Consider the following 25,972-nt stretch of genomic DNA (forward strand, 5'->3'; position numbering starts at 1 on the left):
GAACTTGCAGTGCTGGGCTGGCTTTTGGCTGGTTCAAAAGTAAAAAATTACTAAAGGCTCCTTAAAAGGAGTAAGGCTTTTAATGCCCAGCACCAACGTCCACCACAGCTAGCCTGCAGAGAGAGAGAGAGAGAGAGAGAGAGAGAACGAACTTGATTTTTGTACCTGGGCTGATGGGTTAATTTTAACATTCAATTTAAAAATATTTAACTCAAAATTAATTAATTAAAGCACTTAATATGCAAAGACCAAGCACAAATAGGGATTTCATGTATGACATTCTTTTCCTCCAGCTTCTGCATTCTCTGCTTGTTTCCCAGGTAACCGACAGAGGTTTTCTAATCTGCTCCTAATCAGCCAGCTCCTACTCATAGTTTAACATTCTGTAATGTTCCACTTCAGCAACTATCACTAAGTAAGATCCCAGGATTAAGTACTGCATTCAGTGCTGCACAATCAATTATGCATTTTTATAGCCATATTGCATTCAGTGACAGTTAACATGGGACAAAAGAAATGTTTGAGTTTTGTCTTTGTAGTACAAGAGGACTTGTTTATTACTAGACAAGCTCTGGAGAATGACACATGGCACTTTCCTTAACACTTAACAGGGAAGAGCTTTTTCTATGGCAGTTACACATGCCGGCATCTGCATTTTGCATCTGAAAGCCATGTAGGTATAAACAAGACACAGACCATAAAATTTTAGAATCACAGAACGGTTTGGGTCAGAAGGGACCTTTCAGCATCTAAGTCTATCCCACTGCCAAGGGCAGGGACATCTTTCACTAGGTCAGGGTGCTCAAAGCCCTGTTCAACCTGACCTTGAACACTTCTGTGAATGGGGCATCCAAAACATATTGTTATCCAAAACCTATTTCCAACCTATTTGTTTTCTTAAATTCTACTCAGGTTTTCTTGCGTTTGAGAGCTACATATTGTTGGGAATATTTATGTACATTTTTTTAACTACATTCAGTCCAATACTGAAGTAGTTAAGAAAAAAATCAGTATTTTCTCAGGTTTAACAGAAGTTCCTTTAAAGCTGCAGTATAACAAGAAAGGAGACCTGTATTTTGTTGTATTTTCTCCTATTACATACAACTGAAATTGGAAATGTGATTCACCACCAGGAAGAAAATATTTGTTCGTTAATAATTACACAATACTGTTATTCAGCACAATGGCTAAGGAAAATTACCTTCTCTCCCTGTTTTCAGTCCATGTCACCATTGTCTAGATAGTATCTAAAGCAAAACCCAAAAAATTTCTATGAGGAATTGGCACTGTAACAAAATCCAGTAAAGTAGTATAGAATTATTTTAAATTATTTCTGTTTTTATTCATAGCTTAAGGTACACTGAACAGACTGGGAGATCTCTGATACTTCAAAAAGTACTTTCACTTGTAATTAGTAAAGACATGAACTTTGTTAACAGCTGTTTTCACTTGAATTCTTCAGAAGCAACTTCTTCTTCCTCTTAACTGGATAATTTAACACCAACGCTGTTATCTAAAATGAAATTTATCAGCAGATAAATAACTGAAAGTTACAACTTCTCTGAGTGCCTGACATGGGTAGGCAACATGGTTTTACAGCATCAGTAACTTGCAGCATGAACATGGTAAAAAGTTATCAGCACGTCATATTTTGCCCTTTCTATTCAAAAAGTTCACCATCTACAAAAACATCAGAGGTACTTGCCATTACTCTCATCTGAGAAGGTACTGTTAATACAAGGCTCAGCATTCTAACTTGTCATGTATCCTAGTAAGCAGACTTAAAACAACTGAACCATGACAAATATGAAATTCTTCATATATTGAAAAACAGTCAGCAGCTATACTAGTAGAACACACAGAAGATTCTACAAATGTGACTGCAATATGCAAACACGGATTTTATTATTTCTGAAGTTTGGTATTTATGTTTGATGTGGTTTTATTATATATATATTATATACATATAATATATATACTCTCTATATATTATATAATGTATTTTATTATGATGTGGTTTTATTACATTGTATAGCAACATGTTCCATAATGTATTAAAAAGAAAAATAACTAAATGCAGAGTATTTCTTATAAAACTTGCAAATATATGCATCAGAAAAAGTTGGAAATTCACAGCGGTCTTCTCCCTTCTTCCCACTGCTACAATTTGCCAAGGATAGGTGTTTCCCCACATGGATACATATCCTACACTACATGCTTCTTTGTATATTAGAATAGTCATTCCCATGCTCATTTATAAGCCAGCCTCTAGAACATTCATGTTCACAGTTTTGTAGTACATAGCAATGAATCTGTAGGCTCATTATCTTGCCTAGAGGGAAAGGGCTGAGCCTTAATTCACTCTTAGAGTACAGCTATGTGATCAGCATCTCTCTGTAGGAAGACATGGCATTGTCTGACTGGAAGGAAACAGAATCATCCGTTGGGAAGAAGAACCAGTATTGCTGAGCCTTAAAAAGAAGCACCAACAGGTCAAGAAGACTGTATTGTGTATGTGAGATATTGTGGTGGCATTGAGAGGTATAAGACAACAGAAACAGTGATGAAACTGAACCTTCTTTTCTCCTCTACATGAATAGCTCTGTTGTACATCTGGATTCTGGCAAGAAGGACATGGAACAATTAAAAACTTACACTAGCAGTTGGTGTTGTATTTTGTTTGTTCAGTTGGTTAGGGGTTTTTTATGTCAAAGCACACAGTCACAATAGAAAGCACTTCTTTCTTCCCTTCAAGTGTGCAAATGCTCTCTTTCTTTACTAACTCTCTTGAGTTAGTAAGTAGCTAAGGTAAGTTAGTAACTGAAAGTGTGGATTTTTCATTGACAATCTCCCAGAAACTTCTAAGAAATCAAATGTGTGGCATATGACAAAGCTGTTAGTTACAATACCATTCAGATGCTTTCAGATAGCAAAATTCTTTTGTCTTAACCATAACAGTCCGAGGTTGTAGATGCTGAAATTATGTTAGAACCCAGAAAAAGCGGAACAAGAATTTAAACCACTGTCACACCACTGCTACAGCTACAGCTGTAAACAAATGTTTCTCACTTGAAATGAGGATAGAGGTAGAATATATTCCTGAAGAACAGTTAATTCAGTAAAAACATGGTGGTTTACCATCTGACATAGTTCTGTGTGTTCACTACTCTTCAAATGGTCTACTGACAATTGCATAAACATTATCAGATACTATGCTTACATTTAGTGGATGACAATAGTTATTCAGATGACTCTCCAAGGCGGCCCTTCAATTTCTTCTTCAGCTCTCTGCTGGTTTTCTTATAAAAAAATAAATCTTTTTCCAGTTGTTGGATTTTTACTTCATACCCTTTCAGGGTTTCTGCAATACCTTCACTATTTTGTTCTAGGAGAAATAAAACTAGTTTAAGAATCAAGTATCTGTGTCAAAAATCAAGATGTCCAACTAAACAGAGTATCTTGATGGCACTTTGCTTGCAATGTGCATGTTTTAAATGAAATAAGATCAAAAAGGCTGTGCCAACCCCACCTTTTAGTTTTAATAATACTTTGAAGATCAAGATCAGCAGGACCAGTATCTTATGGCTTTCCAATATCAGTAAATTCAATATGAAAATACAACAATTCTGATACTGCTTAAAAAAAATACTCAGTTTTCCATTTATACAGACACCATTGTCTGTTCCTTGGCATCCTACATAACATTAGAATTAGTGACAGCCAAAGTATATCTCTGAACCTAATTCTTTCTTTTTCAGTTGGAATAAAGTATTACTCTGCTAATGACCAAAGACAATACTTGGTGTGTAATCCCTGCCCAGGAAGAAAATACCTTTGAAATGATTCAATAGAAACTGTACTTTTTTCTCGTGTTCTTGGCGCTGGTGAGTCAGCTGTCTGTCACACTGCAACTTGATGTGTTCAAGTGCAGATTCTAATTCACGCATTGTGTTTTTCTGGTGTATGGACTTCATTTCCTGTTCTTCAATCTGCACTTGCAATTTTCGTTCAGACTCACGTAGGCCAACAATCTTAGAAAGAAACACACTTATTTTGATTTACTAAACCATTTTAAGAAAACCCTTTATCCTTCAGCCTAATAGATTAAAACATACAAAAGCAATGGATCTCTACAAGTCATTAAGCTTCTACTGGAAACAGACTTGCTACTGCTACGAGCTGACGCTTCAGAACTGAATGCATACATTTTGATCACCTGGACTAGTGGATTTTTTTAATACCCTGTGCAAAATTTAAACTGAAAGAGCATTGCTTTCCAGTTTCTGAAAAACTTCCAACTTGCATCCCACAGACAACTTGTTTACAAAATTACCAAAGGTTCATCCAAGGTCACAAAGACACCATGTCCTAATGCATTTAATATTTATGTTTCCAGATGTCAGTATGATTCCTAAGCATGTAGCTGCACACACTGCAGGGAGTGTATGCAAAATCAGTTTATACTGGATTTAGGAAAAAGACACTAGAAATAGTACCCTGAGCTTTATGAAGCTTTCTGAAAGCCTGCAATCAGGAAGAAATTGAATACAACACCATTATTTAAACATGTTGTTTCTCCATAAGTTAGAAACGCAGAGCACTGGAAAGCGGCAAGGTAATTTCCAGATTTGCAGCACCTTTCAAGTTAATGACCCCAAAACAAGATATACAAACTTAACCCACAATATCCTAAACAAGATATACAAACTTAACCCACAATATCCTATTAAGGTTAACATAAAAATTTAAAATAATTTAATAGCAGATCTATGTAATTTGAAGAGATATTTACCAAAAGCTTCTTAAATTTATTTTTATTTCTTGCCACCATCTCAATATCTAGAATAGTAATAGAAAATGGGATAAAATATTATTCATTAGCCAAAACAAACCTTGTTGAAATAACTGATGATGATAGCTCTGAGCTCAGCAGCAGACAGGGAAACTAGTTTCCCTATTACATTATGCTTGCTCTGTGAAAGACTTTGAGAAGATGACCTAAGTAAGTGCTGGCGATTATGAATACTTTCATTCTTGTAATCAATTGCAGCTACCAAGGCTTCAATTCCTTCTTCTAGCTGGAAAAGAACATGTTCTTCCTACAGAGAAACACATGAGTGAGATCTTTCAAAAAAAAAAAAAAAAAGCTCAGAATTATCTTTCAAGAGATCTTTAACTTCATTCTCAAGAGCGAAACTAAACTTAATGGTAAGATGAACTAGTTGTAGCACAGACAGTGGAGTGGGGAAGATAGGAGATAGAGTGCAAAGCTAGAACATTTGTCTATTCCTGCCATAGCACTCTTACCACAAAACAGAGGTTGATCAAATGGTTCATCACAAAACTAGAAGTCATGTTTCTCTTTATATCCTTCCCTCATCCTCACCAGAGTTTGACTTCTGCTATTATTTTTTTATTTTTGGATGTACTAGCTTTCTGTTGGATTAATGAATTGATCAGGTCAGTAAGGAGTTTGATGACCATAACTTGTGTAGGGAAGTGGCAGAAATGCATGGCCTGAAGCACTGCAAATTTTGATGAGTGAGGCAAGTAGGGATCTTTCTGGAACATTATCACCTCAGCCATAATCTCATATTGCTTCTCAAGACCTGAAAGTAATCTGTGCATTTTTTATGAATTTATTTTTTTCTTCAACATAATGATACTGAACAACTCCAGGTAATGAGCCATCCATGTAATATGACTTATTTTCACTGTAAAAATATGGAGTCCTTCAGGTGAAGTTTGCTTTTTCACAAGATTCTATGAAAAAAATCAAGGGGCATCAGAACATTGCTTATTCTGTATCCTGACATTAAAATACCTGCCTGTGATAAACTGATGAACTTCTAGTTCATCATGACTCTTAGACCAATAGTTTGGCAAGGCACTATCTGACTTGTGTTCCTCTGATCTTAAACTTTGTTCAATGGTACATAACTGGTGCTATGATAGCAGTATTCTAACATTGCTTTTTACAAAAGTACCCTGCTTCTGCTCTTCATTTCTAGCTTGTCTGATATTTGGAGACATTTTAGGCTCTGACTGGAATGCTTTATTATCAAACAATACCTAAAACCTGTATTTATCTCAGAGGTGCTTACTTACTTCTGTTGACAACACTTTACCGTCTTTCAGTTTCTCATCCATACTATTTCTCCTTCTGAGCAGCTGATCCCTTTCCATTTGGAGAATCTGAATTTTTTCCAAAATATCTGACTTGTCTTCAGTTGTGCTGCCCTGAAGCTGCATACTTTTATTACACAGCTCTTGATCCAGCATACTTAAGCGGGTAGACAATTTCATACTATCTTTGTTTAAAGCCTAAAAAAAAACCACAGCAACCACAGATACAAAAATTATATACTTCTTTCCAGTAAGAAAAAAGTAGGTGACATCGTCACATTATGAAGTGAAAAAAATTGCTTGTTTCTTGCAATGGGACCTCATTTGCTTTGAGTGGACAGATATCATAGAAAAAAACCAGCAAAACAAAAATTCTCAACATGCAGTTTTCTACATAATAAAAATTAAAGGCACTAGTCATTATACATAACAATAATACTTTGTATTCACTTTTTCTACTGAGAAATAAATATTGCAAGATATTTCCCTGCTGTGTTCTCTAGATTGCAAAAGGACTGAGTCATATTCATAAATAATATATCATAGATATCATATAATTTAATGCTCTTCAATATCAGAATTCCACAGTTCAGAATTGTTTTGTTTTGGTTTGTTTGTTTTGTTGTTGCAATTTTGGGGAGAAAAAGTGAATAAAAATGATTGTCTGTGTTAATTACATTTTAAATGTCGATTGGCCAAGCTACATGGTATTTACATTACAGTGGTAGAGACACAGGAGGTCACTTGGCTTCAGCCTCCTCTGCCTTCCCCCACAACCAGTCTTTTAATCAGCCCTATGACTGTGGTGAGTTTTGTGGTTTTTTCTTAAATTACCTGGCTAGATCTCATTTTCTTGATTTCCAGTTGGCTTTTCTCTTGCAATAACACTTCTTTTTTTGCTACAATGGCTTCTCTTTTCTTTAAATCTTCTTCTAGTTCTGCTAACTGTTGGTGTTGTTGAAGAATTCTTTCCATTTCTTCATCCAGCCACTTCTTCTGCTCTTCTAATTTCTAAAGTTTCAAGAGAGGTCCAGAGAGTGTTAACCAGGACATTTTGAGTCAGAATTTTATGACTATGTTTTACCTTTCTTCAGAATTACTGATAAAACTGATAGACATTAACATTTCTAATGTCAGTATTAGTTCTGCAACAGAATCCATACTCAGAATAATACAGAAACTGGACAGATTTAAAAGAGGCCTAAGCAATGTTGCATTGCTACATCTCATATAAACAAACTTGTATCAGATGCAGTATCTTTTCTAAAGAGTATCTTTTTAAAAACTAGTTAAATAAATAGATGTGATCTACGCAAGCACAGCAACCAGGTCTAGATGATACTATGAGAATTCAGCTAGCCCATCCTCATTGCATTATAGCTGCCGAAAACCAGCTCTTTGTGGAAAAACAGTGACAAGAAATAATAATGTTGAAAGAATCAAAGACAGTAAATGACGGCTCTGATGCTGCTAGCATGGTCCATTATAAATTTATTCTGAAGTCACAGTTTATCAGTGGATATATTCCTGTTAAGGCTAAAAAGTTTCCTTTATTTAACTTTTAAAATTTCTTTTCACCTTTAAAGACTTAGGGTAATTCATGTTCTAGTGTCCACATCTGAAATAATGTAGGTGGCACTGCTACATAGGATACATACTTTTCTAACCCTGTTATCAACAACCAAAACCAGACACTGTAATTTATGTCAGAGTATAAACCAAAACAAAATAAGATGCCTGAACAGCCCATGGAACCCTTAAAACACAGCACATCAAGGTCACCCTCAAAGCTACCAGACAACCAAACCTGCTGAATTCACAGGTTTCTGAATCAGTATTTTTGACAAATTATAGGGAAAAAAAAAAGACACTAAAGGCCCTCCTTTCTTTCATTCAAAAAGAGTCGATTACAAGAGCTTCTAGGCTATACTCCCAATTTTTGCTACAGAAAAAAAAAAAAAAAAAGACAAAACTACGATGGAATACTCTTCTTCCAAACAGTTTACAAAAATAGATGACTAGGGATGAAGAAAGATTTTTTTATTTCAGGGCTCATACAGATTTGGAATAGATTAACTACCTGTAGTTTCTGTGGAGCTCCCACTGAGTTATTTTTCTTCTTTTTAAAAGCAGCAATTTCTTTATCCTTAAGTTTAAGGATCTTCTGTTGTTGCTCCATCTTAAGTTGAAGTTCCTACGAGCAAATAAAAAACATCATTCTTCCTACATCAGTCAGTCAAGTGCATTTCATGTGAGAGTCCTCACAAGATATAATCTGAAATACTGACCCTAAATTTATTTATAAAATTGCAATTCAGAACTAGACATCAGGTAATTAAAAAAAAAACCTGAAAGAGAAAGGCAAAATGCAGATTAATGTAAAAGGTTTGTAGACAATTTCTTTGGTGCTTTTATCAAGAAAGTCATTAAGTCATTATTGAAAATTAGGGAAAGCCTGGCAGTGTAGTTTATTGAGGAAGCAGGGGCAAAAATTATTCATCCTATTCTTTGTCATAAGGAAACAGGAAGAAACCTACTTTAATTTGTTGCTGGTCCTGCTGAAGCTCTGCTTCCAGTTGCTTCTTCTTTTCACTCTCCTCACACAGTCTCTTCTGTATCTGGGATTGCTGATGCTTCATCTGAGCCACTTTCTGCTCAAGTTCTCTTGCTTCTCTCTCACTTTGGTTAGATAATGAAGCCAAACTCTTGGTGTCCTGCTGCTTCTTCTGTAAGGTCTGAATGTTCATGTCAAATTTCAGCTTAAGAGCAGGAAAACTTGTAACTAAAATATGACTCAGCTTCATTCTTTATTTCACTGAATTCTTAGGGTTAGCAAGATTTACCAACTTCTGCCCAAAATAATCACTTGCTATTACTGTAGTTTCTGAGCTATCTGGTAAAGTTGGCACAGGCAGAATTAAACAATGTGAAAAGGTACAGTTCATGCTTGGCAATACAGTGAAAGTACTAAAATCTAGGAGAAACCACAGTTCTGGAAAATTTGCAGAGACACAATGCTGTCAGAATGCTGGTGCCAGAATGCTGGTGTCAGAGTGCTGGTCCTGAGTTCAAGTTGATAAGCCAACTACCTCTTGCTGTATGTAACTTTTCTGACCTGCCATTCTAGGATCGAGAGGCACAGAGCACCTAAGCTGGCCCTACACAGGATATTAACTTAGATGTAGCAGAACTTAAGAACAGAAAGTCAGTGTCAAACAAATATGCCTGTGTTGGGCCTGATCTTGCAAAGCATCACAGGGATTTGCTTAGATGTGGAATTTATATACTATTTTCATAAAACATCAATTTTATTTATGGCAAGTAGTAAATTTGTAATACCCTCCCTTGGATAGGTTCTTCTGTTGGACTATATACAATGATGTACAGACATCTCATATCTCCCACCACTTTCTTAGCTTCTTACATACCAAGAAGATATTTTATGTATCTAACCAAGTACATGTTAACTAGCATTCTGAGTATAAAAAAAGTATTAAGTTTCTCACTATCTACTTCAATCCAACCAGCTTCCAGTGTGTGAAACTGCTAAGAATTTTACAAGCAGAGTGTTAAGGTTCAGATATGACAGTGAGACCGAGATTTGCAAATCTCTATGGTCAGATCAGAAGTACCTGCACTTTCAACTTAGCTGCCTCCATCTTCTTCTGGCACTCTTTTTGTAACATGACTTTCTCAGGAATGTCTCTCAGCTCTTTACTGTCCAGCTCCTGAAGCTGTTTTTGCGTTTCAGCCAGTTCTCTTTTGGCCTGCTCAATTTCTTGCTCCAGTTTAGTTATCTTCAAAGAATACCGCCTGCTTACAGACTGAGCATCCTTGCCTTAAAGACAGCATATACAAATAGTTTAAAACCAACATGATAATCAGTTGAAATGTAATAGTCACTTTTGGAGTTGAAATGTTACTTAATTTGTTTTAGCTAAATCAGTAATTTCTGATACATTTTCCAACACTAAAGGAAACTCCAGTTCACTTCTAATGCTGAAATAGAGAGAGTCCTAAATCTGAACTTTTCATGAGTCACCTCATGCCACCAAATAAAGTGCCATCTGAGTGCCGAGTTAAATTCTTCTGCCTACTGTAGATTTTGGCAAAGTGGCTCTCCTGTACTTCATAATTTTGTTTGGTTTTGTTTTACAGAAGAATATGCCATTTATTTATTACTCAACTTTCAGCTTAATAATTAGTAAATACTCTTGGGTTGTGTTTCTACTCTGTGACTTGTCCTGTTCAGGCAATCTGGGGCGGCACAGAACCTTTCTGAGACAACCTGGAGAGAAGGTAAGCAAAGGAGAAGAGTTTGATTGAACAGGCTGAAGAAAGAGATCTTCACTGTCATCGCAAGGCTAGTTTCTGTGTCAGGAACAGATGTGTAAGGGATGTAGGCTAGCAGGGACATTGACTTTTCCTTCATCCACTTCTGACTCCCATTTTTCTACTGTGACAGAAATAGAAGATACAGTGATGTATCTTCTCTCCTATCCTAGAGATTATGTCACAAATACATGTCTACAAAGATATCAGTAGCACTGACCATACATTAAAAATGACACTACTGTTGGATAAAAGCAATAATCAATAAAGTTCAAAAAATATTTAACAAATAATCTTCATATCATAGTAGAGTAGGCTGTAATCAATATTTACAGCCTTCAGTGCAATCACAGCAAGTAATTAGCAAAATTTATGAATTTTTAGGTTGTTAAAAGTATTCTTATCTAAGATAGTTATGTAAAGACTAAGACATACAGGACTTCAGGTGTTCTTTTCTTTTGTTTCTGAACATCTTCACTCCCTACAGTGTCCAGTATCCCTACAGCAGCCAGTTACCTGTTCTTACTAACTCCTTAATAAGTTCCTCTTTCCTTTTGATATTAAGTGCAAGTTCTCTTATTTTTTGCTCAGCCTCAGCAAGTCTCAACTCCGAATTCTTTAACTTCTCCATGTTAAAAGCATGGATTTTCTGGAGGCTGTCAATCTCTTCACCTTGAAAAAAACAAAGCAAAATAGAGTTATAAATTCTGGAATACATGCTGTATTCAAGAGGTGGTGCTCTGCAATATTGACTGTGTGGAGTTCTTCCATATGAAGTAAAAGAATCAAAAGGAAAGAACAGAGCAGAGTATTTTTCCCTGCCATGTGTCTAAACAGGAAAAAAAGGATGGTATGCACTTGCATTCCAAGACCCTAAGTCTGCAGAAAAATATTCCAGAAATCACTTCAGTATTTCTGGTAAGATAATAGCATCCATTTTCTTTCATTGAAGCAGTACCAAAGATTTATATCTAACTAGCTTTTTGATAAGTTAACTGCTTTCTGGCTAGTAAGTATTACTTAGAGGTTACTAACATTAGTTTTAGAAAGGAAAATAAAAACAGAACTTGGAAAACCTATATTGAATTATAACCAAAAAAATACTTGTAATAAATACACATATTTTGCTGGGAAAACTAATTACATGTGCTAAAGACATTATTGTATATTCTGATACTGTAGTAAGATTTGCTCTTATGACTTCCATTATACCTGTAGTTGTGTCAGTTTGTAGCGCAGATTCACTGAATAAACCAGACTTGACTACTTGGCATTTCATGTCAGTTACATCAGGAAGGAAGCACAGAGAAGTGTGACTTTGGGTCCACGTTTGGTTTATGGAATGCCTGTGGAAGAACGATAAACATGCTACACTGCAAATACATAAGGATTTTTTTTAAAGCATCATGCAAAGTAGATGATCTTAACAGAGAAGAATCTCAAACTTACAAAAGCATTTATACCTTCTTTCTCATCCACACCACTCCCACACACACTGTCCCCCAACCCCCAATCTTCAAGGTAGATTCTGACCCCCAAGAAATCTTTGCAAAACCTACATTTATTAAATTTATTTTGCAATATGCCCAGTTGGTCCCACAGGTTTACTGTAAGTATCATTATAGATGGTGTCATATCATGGAAGGATTAGGCAGTAATACTACCTTTGATATACATTTTTCTGTAACAAAAGTTAAACAACAAAAAATTACTTATATGAGGTTTTGTCTTCGTTGCCTGTATTGTCTTCCTCTTCATCACTCTGATCAGAGAGGTGGCAGTGAAGGACTTTATCTTGATCTTCTATCTTGCTCAGTATCATCTGTCTGCGAACACGGAATTCTGCCATTATCTGGGCCAGGGACAAAACAGAGGGGCTGGTATACCCCTGTCAAAAAGCACATGAAAATAGTCATGGGTAAAAACAGTTGCAACAATTTAGCAATTCTTTACTTATATTCTAAAAAACATTTCAACACTTGAGCTTGTAAGCAAAACTACAGAGGTTTTCTATAGTAACTCTGAATACCTTTGTAACAAAAGGTTTTGCAAGAGCTTAGAGGACTCATTCCAAACGTGAAAGAGGGCATTGTTAGTACATTGTTATGTACTCAACATACTGGTAAGAATAATCATTCATTTTTTATAATGTGTCATACTTGAACCCTCAAAACCCCCAGGAAATCATTTGGGGGGGTGAAAACACGAGAGCCACAGCACTTGTAGGTGGGAATTTTGAGCCTAAATATTTTGGATAATTGTGGCATAACAACTGTTACAAAACTAATTTTTCAGAGTCTTCAGTAGGAAATTAAGCAGCAGCATCTGAGAAAGCCACCAGATGTTATCATGTCATGTCTAATCATTGGCCAGTAATCATTACAAAGTAGAAGGGGAAAAATTTGGGTAAACATTACCTTTTGGATCTTTGTCCCTGAAGGCAGGTGAAGGGGGCGTAGCAGGTTTTTTGTGAGTGGGACACTGTAGGGCCTCCTAGCAAATGCCACGACAGCTGGCCCATCTTCATAAGCACATTGAGAATCTAAAGCTTTCACATCTGTAAACTTCTCTAATTTCAATTTTAGCTGGTCAATGAGCATTTGCTGTTCCACCATTTTCTCAGTCTCATGGGGAAAAAAAAACAAAGCAAAAGCAGAACTGAGCCCCGTATGATATTCACCACTTCTAATTCCTCACAAAGGTCATGAATCTCGTAAATCACCCACTGACCCTAAATTATTCTGCAGGGCACAGGCAAATTCTGCAACAAACTGAAAATTCTATGACATGTCACCAGTCTCAGCCCCCCAGTCCCCAATCCAGTAAAGTTTAGACACATTTTTGTTCAGAAAGACCTGCCCCTGGGTTACAGAAAGACCTGTCCTGGGTTTCAGAAGGAGTGCCAATGTTCAGTGTAACCAAACTGAGTATTCTACTACCCTCCATGCCATTTCTGACAAACTGTTAATGGTGGGTCATTTGCAGTAGGTGCCCAGTGCATGTCTTACATCTCAGGCTGCAAGGTGAGTGTTAAATGACATAAGGGAGAAGAGGCAAACCCTGTGGGCAGTGGTGTTTCTTCTTCTTTACAAATGACACTGCAGTGATAACTCTGGGGAAGCACCAGCACAGTCCCACACATCCTGAGGGGGCCATCCCTGCCAATAGGCCATAATGGCTCCACAGCACCACCATAATGGGCAGCATAACGACTTGTGACCAAGGATTCCCAAAATTATCCTATGACTCACAAGATTACATCATTCCCATTGTGAAACTGCCTGCCCTGGGGGAGGTGCTGAGTATTCCCCCTGAACCTGACCATATATAACTGAGGACTTGGGACACCACCACCCCTGGATGGATCCAGAGGAGGACCAGAACTTCTACAGGATCACCGCTTTTGACTGCAACCATCACTTCAACAGGACTGAAATCACCACTTGATAGGACCACAACCACCACCTTGGCCAACACGGTGCCAGGTTTAGTCTGACTTTATGGGTCTAAGCCAGTTTTAATGTGTATCATTGCATTTATTGTAACCTTTCTATTAAATTGTAACTCTGACCTGAAATTTCTCTCAAGGTAGTTGTGTGCGGATTATTTTTCCCACTGGTTTACTTTCAAACCAGCAAACCCAGTTTAGTTACATTAGCCTATCTAGGCATCTAGTGACAAGTGAATGACATAATTAGGAGCTCATGCTTGCTGTATATGTGTGTTTATGGAGAAATAAAATGGGAATTAAACAAACATTTTCAAATTAAACTTATGGTCTGAGTCTTGTTAATGAAACATGTATATGGGCTTCCTCTTCCTCTTTGAACAGTTCTACTTTAAAGATTACTTGCATTAGTAAACATAAACATGTACATGATCCCAAGATCACGTGCTGTTTTTTCTTGTACCCAGCCTCAGCTTTGTTGATAATGCTAGTTTGGAGACCTTACCAGCTTCTCCTACAGCATTCTCCATACTTTGTTCAAAAGTACTTATGTTACCTAAACTGATTGTCTTGGGGTGACTTTATGATGTGTATCCCATATTGCTGCCTATGCCCAGAAATTAATTCCTGTGCCTTTCCATGCCTCTAAACTGAGCCTGAGAGGGGGAAGGAAAAAAACTGAGCAAAACTTTTTCAAAGCAGTTTGCAGCTTGTTCAAGGTCACAGATAGCAGTGGGTTTTCCCCGCTGCAGCAGGGGAGGGAGGAAGCACCCGGCTTGCTGCTCGCAGAACAGAGTTTTGGCCAGTGGTTCAGCTGCTTTTTCTCCGGAGAGAGACTGAGAGTTGAATTTTTCCTTCCCTGGAATTTTGGATTTTCTCCCTTTTCTACTGGACTGTGTGATTGCTTCAACATCAGAGCACATCAGGAGGACTTTCCACCGGGCACAGAGGGCCTGGCCCTGGACCAAGCCCCAGCTCCAAGGACACCAAAGGGAGGACTCGAGCACTTTCCTAGGTTTTTCTCCATAGCGAGAGATTTTACTATTTAGCATCATTTTCCTTTCTTGTGTGTTTCTTAAATAAATAGTTTTTATCTCTTTCACTTTCCTTTGAGGAAAATTTATTTTTTTCCCAAACCTGGTGGGGGAAGGGTGGTTGTGCCTTCTCTCAGAGTATATTTCTAAATTTGGCCAAACCGGTACACTGATTCATCCATAAGGCCAAGATAATAAGGATTTTCATCTCACTCTATTGTTTTTGATACTTTTTGAAGTATGGTTAAAATCTGGCCTAGCAACAACAGTGAAGTTGAAGAATAGCTCATGATACATTCTGCATTCTTCTACTTCAAGTAACATGTTTTTATTCATTCTTTATGTTGTTGTCTTATATTGAAAGTTCCTTCCAAACAAAAATATACATTGCCTTACAAGTTGAGATTGTGTTGGAATACAATACATATTATTCCTATGTCATAGAAAATAGAATATGTGTATGAATATCATATTTGTTATCATTTTGGAAGAAGTAACAGCCAAATGATCCACCTTGAAGCTATTTGTCCCTGGTACAATTGTACATACAACTCCACAGTGAAACACCCATTGCATAAATACATATGCGTATAAACATTTTTATCTCCTACCTCATACCTGCTACTCTTAGAGTCCTTATTCTACCATGTATCATTAAATTACATATGCCTGTGAGTACAATGTAAAATATTTGACAGAAGCACTTGCTTTTCATTATTCTATCTACATGTTATTAAATAGAAGTGGCAGTTTAGTGAACTAAATGCCAAAAGGGTCCCTGAAAGCTCTCAAGCTCTCAAGCAAAGCTCTCAAGCTTTGCTCCTGTCTCTGATACTGAAATAACCTATCTACAGTGACAGTTACTTTGTATCCTCCAGCATTTATATAAGTATTATCACAGTATAAGTGGACACTGCAGTGTACAGGCTAAAAAAAATCTAGCCAGAAGTGACAGAAAAGAAAGTGACAGAGGAAAGAAAAAGAGCATGACTAGTTTACTTACCTTTCATGCACTGATTCTCCCCAAGCCATCAGCAAAGAAGAGGAAAAAGGAGAAAAAGTATAATAAGGAGAAGAGCACTAGCTATCCATGTTTATTCTTTTCTCTTTTAAAAATTCATATAATAATTTATCTGTCATTCACATGTCAGGAGAATGCTAACTATTCGCAGTCTTCTTGACCTTGAAATGTTATGCACATACTAGCCATCATAATTTCATTAGCAAGCTCAAGATCTACAGAAGGAAAGAGGCAAGCAGCCTCTTTGTCACTACCTCACTTTCAACTGTGTCACTCAGTTTTCTCTAATGGTAAATGATCAGAAAGTTAAGATGGAATTCTGTCATATAAAGTCAAAAGGGGACAATACTCTAATTCTTAATAAAGCTGTAACAAAACAAGTTTCTATACAACTTTTCAATTAAAGCGTTCTGTAGGATTTTTATACTCTTTTTTAGTTTCTAAAGAATCTTTCAAAGTCTTTCAAATCCTAATCTATTCATTGTTCTGAAATTCCTTAACAATGATACAAATCTGTGGAGAGGGTTGTGTGTTATGCTTAAGGAAGCATGGAGAGCATGAATGGTTCACTTCAAGTTATACAGGAGGCTTGTGGCACAGCTAGGCTCATATACAGTCTCCAGGAATCACATTACTGTGATGCATCCACTAGATAAACCCAACTCATTCAGTGATACAGCTCTAATTCAAATAAAATTTCCCTAATATTGACTGGTAGTCAAGTAAAAGAATTCTGAGGCACCCGTTTAATGCATTCACATGGTAGAAGGATGCTTCAATACAGATAAATGTGTACCAGAGGAAAAATACCTGTAATCTTTGTGTCTCTTGGGCCTCATTTAAAAATTCCTGTTGTTCTTCCTTTTCTTGTAGTAATGTCTTTATCTGATTCTGCAGTATCTGCACTTCATGATTCTTCTGGCTAAATAGTTCTTCATCCATAACTAGTACCTGCTAGATAATAAAAGAAGTTCAGCTGGGCAAAAGGGATATTATTCTTCCTGCAATTGGAATATGAATCAAAATAAAACCTCATTTGTTGTTAAAAGACATGCCCAGAACTGCAAAATCTTGAGGTATGTATATCAAATTTTCTAAATTGTTATCTGCAGCTTCTAGCAGCTAATTCTTTACTTCTGTTTCATCTATTGATTTTGTTCTGACAAGTTTCATTCTTCCAAAGGAAATAATGTACTCATATCCAAACCTAATTTACTGAAGTATATATTAAATTGGTTGTCCCCTGACTGCTCAGTTCTTCAGCAGTCCCCCAGCCATGTGGCTGGAGCATAAAGATCTCTGGAAACTTCTATCAAGAATCGGTCCCTATTTCTTTCCACGGGCCTTTCTGTCTATGGATGTTGCAGGAGACCCCACTGCAACACTACTAGTTATTAAATCTGTCCATATGCAAACCCTGCTCTAGAGTCTGTACTGTCTCATTTATTTTAGCCTTTCTCGAACCACCTCCTCCTGGCTGTGGATGGCATACTCACCTGGGGAAGTGTAAGTTTAAGCTCAGCTCTTACACTGTTTTGAACCTGGGAAACTGACATTTAAAACAAGCCACAGAAGAAAATCAAGAAGGAAGAAAGAAAGCTGCGATTTAGATTGATTGAGAACAAAGAAAAAATTTGTTTATGCACTTGCATGATAACAGCCTATAGGTTTATCAGTTTGGTTGCAAATTAAAAGTGGGTTGAAGTTATAAAATTCTAATTTGTTGGAGCACTGCCTTCTTCCAGTACATGACAAACTCAAATTAGTTTTTCTGAGGTGTTCATCTGGCATCAGAACTTCACTAAGTTTCCAACTAGTGTACAGTTGGTTTAAGTCATAAAATTAATTTTCATTTGAGGTTCTGTTCATTGCACAATAATTTTTGATGTTCACAGCCAACATTTTAACTAAGCACATCCAATATATGTACTTCCTAAATGTATATGGGGATGTTTCCAAAAAGAATTATTTATTTGATCATGTGTCAGTTCTGTTAGGAGACATTACCATGCTCTCAGAGGGTTGAGAGCTCTTCTCCCCATAGGTCACTGTCTAGGACTATTAACTGCTGTGAGAGAAACAGCTAGTCAGAGCTACCGATATGACATGATCCTTGTGGGATAGCTGCATGCTAAGACTCCCAGATGTTGTTTTGAAATTATCACCTCATTTGGAAAACCATAAAGAAGTATGATGTCACCAAAAAGCAAAAGTTCATATTTAACACAAAAGCAAATGTTAGCAAAGTGATTAGACAAAGAAACCTGCAAATAATTTAGAAACTCAGTTAGCTAAAAGCATGGCAATGGGAAAGGAAATACAGGAGGTTTTGTGAGACCATAGCTGAAGAAATACAGTTTAGGAAATTATTAAGAGATAAGACATGAGACACACCTGTAACTTTGTAATATTAGACAGACTAGCCATATTACATACATAGTATTAGATAATATTAGACAAAAGTTGCAAAACTTAGTCCCTGGGCTATCTGTAAGTTCACTGATATATTTGAAAATTATCTGTATTGTAATTATATCTGTAATGCTTCTGACAGAGTAATATATCTGCAGGATTCAAAACAATTTCTAAGTTCACAGGACAACTGTTGAGGGTTTCCCTGTGTACACAACTAAGCACATAGCCATTCCCTCACTTCTAAGCCCCCATCCCCAAGGAAGAGTAAAAGAAAGAAAACTTGTGGGTCAAGACAGAAATTGTCCAGTAAGTGAAGGTGAAGTGGAAGAACAGAGAAAACAACACAAGTAATGCAAAGATAGTTAATTGATGCAAAACCAGTCACTCACTGCCTCCAAAGTGTAGACTGATGCCCATTAGCTCTTGAGCAAAAAGACAGCTAATATAACTAAATCCCCCTCCTTCCCCTTTCAATCTCTGAGCATGTTATATGGTGTGAAATATCTCTTTGGTTGATTTGGGTCATCTGCCTGGTTGTGCTCCCCCTGTCTCTGGGTATACCCCCCTATCTATTCACTGCTGTCACACACAGAGAAAGAGAGTTCGTCCCTTGATGCTGTGCACACACTCTCCAGCAAGACCTAAAATAGTGGTGTTTTATCAGCACTGTACTGGTCAGAAATGTAAAACATGGCAACCTGCAAGCATTTATGAAGAAAATGAACTTTATCCCAGTCAAACTTAGTACAATCTCCACTCCAAATTCCACACCATTTATGTCATGCTCAAGCCCCACACTATACAATGCAACCTTATTAACCATCCTTCCTTCCCTTCTCATCCTTTGACTTATGCACAGATATCATTCCTTTAGTCTATAGGCCACTCCTGTAAAATACCCATAAAACGTCCACCGTGTTTATTTAGTCCATGACGTGTGTTCTGTCTGGTTACAGTGATCACTCAGGACAGGAGCCCATGCTATGCTACAAGAATTGTTGTATGATCCTACAACAGCACAGTCCTTCCATGGTGTCAGAGACTGAAATGTTACCACTCACGGGTTAAACATTGTCATAAAGATTTTTGCACGTTTTGACAAAACTGTACAACGAAGCTGCACCACCAAAGCCCAAACTTTGGGCTCCTGACTGAAGCCCTGAACTGTGAGTTAAACTGACTAAGGATATTCGATATAAGAAAAGTGACGCTATTTTTCAAAGCATCTCAGGCCTGGGAAGTAATGGATAAGTCTGGGAGAGCATTCACAGAAGAGCCAAACCCAGCAGCTTCCGGGTGGAGGCTGTAGCCCCAGGCTTATCTGTTGCCAGGTTTGCACAGAATCTCCCCCCACCAAAGTGGGGACGAGGAAGGTTTCAGGTGAATATGAAAACCTCTGGTCAAAGGCACCTCTTTCTCATCTTCTGCTACACAGACTAGCTGAGCTGTGGGGCCCCCACCCCAGGAAAGCCACATCTATGGGACATTCACGTGAGCAGCAGCTGAGGGGGTGTCAAGGTCCATCAAAGGTCCCCCTGAAGGATTCTTCAGACCCTACACCAGAGGACTGCACATGATGCAAAATGATGCAACTGACACAAAGTCTTGCAAGGGACAGTGTCAAACCTGGCCCACCCTCAGGCATTCCCACCTGGTCCAAATATGTATTAATTCATTGGATTCTATGCTTTTGGTGAGGGACCCTCACCACCAAGAAGACCAGATGGAGTGGATCAATGAGACACTGTTAAGATCCATGGAGGGATGGTATGTTTCTACTTAATCTGTCTCTGTCACTTTTCCTGTCCCTACACCCCTCCCTCTTTTCTTTTTTTTCTTTTTCCTTTCCTTTCCTTTTTTCTTTTCTCTTCCTTTCTCTTCTTCTCTTTTTTATTCTTTTTCTTTTATTTTCTTCTTTTTTTTTTCTTTTCTTTCTCTTTGCCTCTTTTACTGTTAAATAAAATATATCAATTTTTTGGTATCGACATATAACCTCAGTTGGTTTTAATCTCGTTTTGGGGAATAATAGAACCTCAGAGCTCTTTCCATTTTATTCACAGAGAGTTCTCTTTGCTCCTCTGTGATTAGAGGAGATGTAACACCTGGTACAAGCATGGGGTTCAAATCCACAGGGACATAAGTCCATTGAACCAGTATCAGAAAGAGGAAGGGTCTACTGCATCTCAGGAATTGGTTGACAGCAACTGGAACAGTAATCTTCCTCAAAGACCCTTTTTAACCACTGCTTTTTCCCCTATTCACGTACAGAGTTCCAGGACCAAAATAGGTGCACTGCCCAACTTCTCATATCCTTTTCACAGTCATGCAGAGAGAACTGCAGGGTGGCATGGGCCCATGGTTCCCTCTCCCTTAAGCAGAGGAAATTCCTACTCATAGTAGCCAATATGCTTGCTTGGCCAAGCAAGGAGGTAAAGAGATTATTCACATTATATTTTGAGTTGCTAGACCTTGTGTAACAGTCTTTCCACAGCTGAGATGCAGGCCCATAACAAGGAGAGGGAATAGAGCTTTTGAGTAAATCACTAGGGCTGGCAAACTGGTCTGTACAAAGTTGGTGCCACAGAGTCAGCCTAATTCAGCCTTACAGGGTTGCTGTCATACGATGTCCATATGTTCTGTACAGACATCTGCCACTCAGCTCATGTGCGCTGTATATTGTTTGCGTCTTTCAAGGCCTGATTATTGCCCATGTCACTGCAGACCACCTCCACCACCTCTAATTCCCTCAAACATTAAATATGTTCCTCTGTGACAGTCCACATGCCTTACTAGGTGACAGACAATATCTTCCTTAAGAGAGTACTTTGTCTTCATGCTCAATAGGAGTTACCTCTGGAGTTTGGAAGTGGCCGACCCTCTTCCAATCCCTCTGTCAATCCCACAAACCCTAGCAAAGAATCCCAGCTGATGTGTTTCCCTACCTTCTAGTTCCAGACTGTTAGTCCCACTATTCCAGCTCTGGAGCAACCAGGTAGCAACTAGGTCATCTTGTCAGGCAAAATCTTTATACACTATCTTGCAGCTAGGTCATGGATAGGGACCGGGTAGCTTCCACTTCTTATGACTTCTGTCTCTTTCCTTTCCTATCCTGCTCCAGAACAGGCTGCCTGTTCTTCCTCTCTCCTCTTCTGAGCAGGAGCTGCTTCTTCTCTTATTAACTTGATCTCTGCTTCCACTGTTTCTTCTTTACTACAAGATCAACTATTACAGTTGAAGGTTCAGTCTCTGGTTTAGTGTCTGTGTGGCCTCAGACCAAGAGATCTTCTTAGTCTCACACCACCACAAGCTTGTTTGTGGGCTTTTAGACCAGAACATCTTGCATTTCTAAGGGCAGTGGACACCGACTTGATAGGCATGGGGCAGATCCAACACAGCTATCTGTGGATCACTGTGTTTCACCTTCGCTCCTTCAAGTGATGTATTTGTTTGATGCCTGTTCAGGCATGAAATCACAAGATGTCAGAGGCAGCAATGGCCCTGTGCTCCTGCCCAACTCCTCCCATACATACTGACACCCCAGGAATCAATCACCTTAGAGCATGTTCCTGTGTGGCAACCCCCAAAGACCTGTTTAACCTTATAAACAATAATCAAAGTCGGGATCACAACACATCAGTATGAACAGTCTGATTACATAAGGATACTGGAGGAACTCTGAAGCCACTACATCAAGGCTACAAAAAACTGTCCTGGAGGAGAGGACGGGATAGGCGCCACTTTTTCCCCTCTCTGCACAAAATGTCTCAGAGAAGAAGAGGGGAAAAGTATAGTTGCTGGTTTTATCCATGAGGTGATTCTTGGAGTATGGGGACATCCACAATGTAGGACCCGAGTACCAAATTAGGCTGATAGCCAGTGGTTTAGTCATAGCTCTCCCAAGCAAAGGAAAATAAAGTGATAAACAGCAAAAAACCCAGCAAAAATGCATTTTAATGACTATCTGAAAATGGTCACTAATGGTTCTTGGAGGTTATTGTACAGCTAGAAAGGAATTAGACATCTGAATATTCAAGGACACACACAAATCAGTAGCCAAAGCAAATATGCAGCTTCATGACCTGCAACAGTCATTCAACAACTTAACTAAACAGGCATTAATAGCTACAAGTTTAGTCTAGCACACACTAATCAAATCTATTATTATCTTGAAGGCCTTGAGCTGCAGGTTGGGTTCCAAATAGACTCTGGTGAGTTACCCCAGTAGGTTGCTAAGCGCACAGAGCTGTCCTTTCACTTCCCCCTACCCCCACCTCCTAGGAGAACAGAGAAAGAGCAAAGGGAAAGTGAAAGCAAGAAAATTTGTGGGTCAAGATAGAAACTGATTAGTAAGCGATGATAAAGTGGAAGAGAGAAAGAAAAAAAACAAAACAGATGATGGAAAGGCTATCGCCCACCACCTCCCAAGGCTGACTAATGCTCAACCCGTTCTGGGCAAAATACAACTAATCTCCCTAAACCTCCTCCCTTTTTATTGATGAGCATCAAGTTATATGGTATGAAATCTTTGATAAGTTCAGGTCATCTGCTTTGTTGAGTGTTTGTGTCTCCCACTATTCATGCACCCTCCAATCTATTTACTGCAAGGCAGAGGCAGCAAAAGAGAAGGCCTTTCACTGTACAAAACACGGTTCAGCAAGAGCAAAAGCATTACTGTGTTATTATCATTGTATTGGTCACAAATCTAAAACACAGCACCCTCAGAGATCCTATACAGAAACTAACTCCATCCCAGCCAGACCTAGCACACTAGCATAGCTAAAACCAAAAACCTAACAGATAAAACAGCTCAGCCTCAAGAGTCATCTTGAAACTGACTAGAGGAAATATGACATTACTTCACTTATCTCTGTTGTCACTGATTGTGTATTCAAACATCCATTAAAATAAACCCATGTCCCAGAGATTAGCCAAACAAAATTATACAAAATTGTAAATTAATTGTCAAATTAAGTACAGGTGACAGTTTTATTCATCTTTCAAAATGGAGTTTAGATTTTGGCAGATTGCTTTTTCACTTAGTCATTTAAATAAACAGCTTATAATTAAATACCTGACATTTCTTCAGTTCCCTCTTCAGCTGAAGAATTGTGATGTGATGTGGGTCTGGGCTGGTCTCAGTCCCTGCATCCATTTCCTGGATGGTGAGAGCTTCCTTCCTTACGTTCTGTACCATAGTGATCCAGCTCTGCAACCTGTCCCGCTGACTACTTCTTAAGCTAACATCATTGTTCAAATCAACCAGAAAGGGGAAAGCTTCATCTACACAATTTCTGTAACTGAAATATTGAACCTGAAGGCGGGTGAGCTGCTCCTCAAGTGAACCGATACGGGCCTTTTCTTCATTTAAGTCATGTAAATGCTGATTACTGACCTGCTGGTTCTGCAAAGCTTCCCGAAGCAATCTGATTTCAAGTTCCATTTCATCAATGCGGTCTTTTTCTGGGTTGTAATTAACTACTGGTTTATTTCTAATATTTTTTGCTCTGTTGGCATATTTGAGGGAATTTAAAGATTCATCAAAGTCCAGTGAGGATGGACTTATACACGTTATCATAACAGTCTTGGCATTTCCTCCAAGGGAGTCTTTCAGAATACGAGTGATTTTAGCATCCCTGTATGGAATATGTACACTTTTTCTCTTTGGGTCTCCAAGGGCACTGATGACATTTCCCAAGGCCAAAAGACCACTATTGATCTGAACTGATTCTTTGAAGCGTTCACCAGTATTTCCAGTCTTTGCTACCCTCTCTGATCCTGCCAAATCCACAAAATGAAACTTTGAAGCGATCGAATCCTGTGCAGCATCAGTATTATTCTGATACTCTGTAGACTGCTTCTGACAAATACTGATGGTAAAAATGGCATGAGATCGACTAGAGTGCTCATTCATCTGTGTTGTGCCTCTGTGACGAGCTGCATTGCCACTTTCCAGCAGGCTTATCACTTCATCTGCACATTCTACTTGGAATTCCTTAGCACCGACAATCACTTCAAACACCAAACCAAGTGAAAGTAAGAATAATTTAATTAATTCTAAACTCTTCAGCAAAAGTTTACAGCAATAACTATAAACATGCATTAGAGAAACATACAAGCCTGAATTATTATGAGGTCATAGCATATAGCCATAGAAATAGAAGATACAATATGTGAAAAGCTCTAAGGATATTTTGCCAGTTAAAAAAAAAGACTAAAAATCATGAAGCTTTAGTAAAAATGATTCCAAGTCTGTACTAAGAGCAGAATTTCTATTCTGAATAGTGCAGATAGCTGGGCCTTTGGGACACGTATCTGTTAGTAAACTAATAAAGTGTATGTGTACTTCTACCAACTACTTCAACTAATCATATTTTTTATCATATTTTTCTTTTAACGAAAGATGGAAAACATCCTAGCACAATTTACTGAATCTGACTCTAACTGTATTGAAGAAAATAAATAATTTAAAATATATTGTGGGAGCCTTTTGAAACAATGATATTGTCTGTAAGACTTGTGCTAAACTAGTGCCTTCTCCAGCTACAGACAAAAAAACCATGACAACTCAACACAACAGTATAATAAAACTAGAGTAAACACAACAACTAGAATATAAAGAAAAAAAAAAAAGCCAAACCTAAAACAGATTATATACTTTCAGAATAAAATATCTTTGATGTGGATTCTTCTAGCATTTTCATGAAGTGAACAGGATACCTATAGGGCAAGTGTTAATCTAGAAGCCTCCAAAAGTATCTACTCCCCCTCCTCTTAACGAAGTCATCTTTTCCACTCATTTCATTGTAAAAGGAGAGCAGATATTTACAATATAATTGACTTAACAATTGTAATTTCGAAGGGAGAAGCAATGGTTTAATCTTAAAATATGTATTCAAGAGAATAATCACATACTATTTTTTTTCTAGACAGTATTTGCAGAAACAACAATTGTGTATTTACCATTTGTTGCCATTTCCATCCATATAATAGAACATCTATATTGCGCACAGGCATCTAAACCCCAAACTGCTTCCAAACAGCTCAACTGGGTTTATATTCTGAAACTTTAACTTTTTTTCCTTTTTATTCATTGGTAATGAGTAAGCACTTTCAAGAGAAAACAAGACTAATTTGGACACAAACTGAAACCCAAACCACCAAAGTTTAGCGCTGAAATCCTACCTGTATTTCCTTTCTCATCTTCTCGGATATGTAGTTCTTTTACAGAGGTCTCCAAATCCAACAAATCTCGAAGTTCTTCCTTGTAAACCTCTATATAGGATACCTTCACATGGAAATTAATAGTATGGTGTTCAGAAATATGCTGAAATAATTCCTGAATAGCCCGTGGGATTATGCCCCTTTCATCCACTGAAACTGATGCTGAAATACAAGCACAAATGTCACAGAGACTTGCAGTCATTCTGTCACATAAATTACAAAGACTGAAAATTCAGAGAAGTCTGTGATATTTGGTACGCAACATACTAAGGAATTTGAAAAGCTCATTGTTCACAAGGAATTTTGTGTGTGTGTGTGTGTTAGAATTTTTGTTTGCATCCAGTACCAGGATTCAAATTTAAGTTCTAAATTACA

At 37.8% G+C, this 25,972-nt stretch overlaps 1 protein-coding gene across 1 annotated transcript in view; it reads right to left on the bottom strand.

Moving 5' to 3' along the window:
- Window positions 1-1,438: 1,438 nt before the first annotated feature.
- Window positions 1,439-25,972, bottom strand: part of KIF27 (kinesin family member 27) — a 28,240-nt gene continuing 3,706 nt past the window's right edge. The window contains exons 3-18 of the mRNA XM_082301951.1: window positions 25,559-25,759; window positions 23,448-24,385; window positions 16,772-16,915; window positions 12,876-13,082; window positions 12,171-12,346; window positions 11,671-11,804; window positions 10,975-11,130; window positions 9,759-9,964; window positions 8,664-8,861; window positions 8,207-8,320; window positions 6,961-7,137; window positions 6,109-6,324; window positions 4,893-5,099; window positions 3,833-4,031; window positions 3,221-3,385; window positions 1,439-1,513 (exon numbers count right to left, since the gene is read on the bottom strand). Of these exons, the coding sequence (XP_082158077.1) occupies window positions 3,240-3,385; window positions 3,833-4,031; window positions 4,893-5,099; window positions 6,109-6,324; window positions 6,961-7,137; window positions 8,207-8,320; window positions 8,664-8,861; window positions 9,759-9,964; window positions 10,975-11,130; window positions 11,671-11,804; window positions 12,171-12,346; window positions 12,876-13,082; window positions 16,772-16,915; window positions 23,448-24,385; window positions 25,559-25,759 (3,419 nt within the window). The 3' untranslated portion in view covers window positions 1,439-1,513; window positions 3,221-3,239. The remainder of the gene's footprint in view (window positions 1,514-3,220; window positions 3,386-3,832; window positions 4,032-4,892; window positions 5,100-6,108; window positions 6,325-6,960; window positions 7,138-8,206; window positions 8,321-8,663; window positions 8,862-9,758; window positions 9,965-10,974; window positions 11,131-11,670; window positions 11,805-12,170; window positions 12,347-12,875; window positions 13,083-16,771; window positions 16,916-23,447; window positions 24,386-25,558; window positions 25,760-25,972) is intronic.

Source organism: Coloeus monedula (genome assembly GCF_965178545.1).
Source record: "Coloeus monedula genome assembly, chromosome: Z".
Taxonomy (NCBI): Eukaryota; Metazoa; Chordata; class Aves; order Passeriformes; family Corvidae; genus Coloeus; species Coloeus monedula.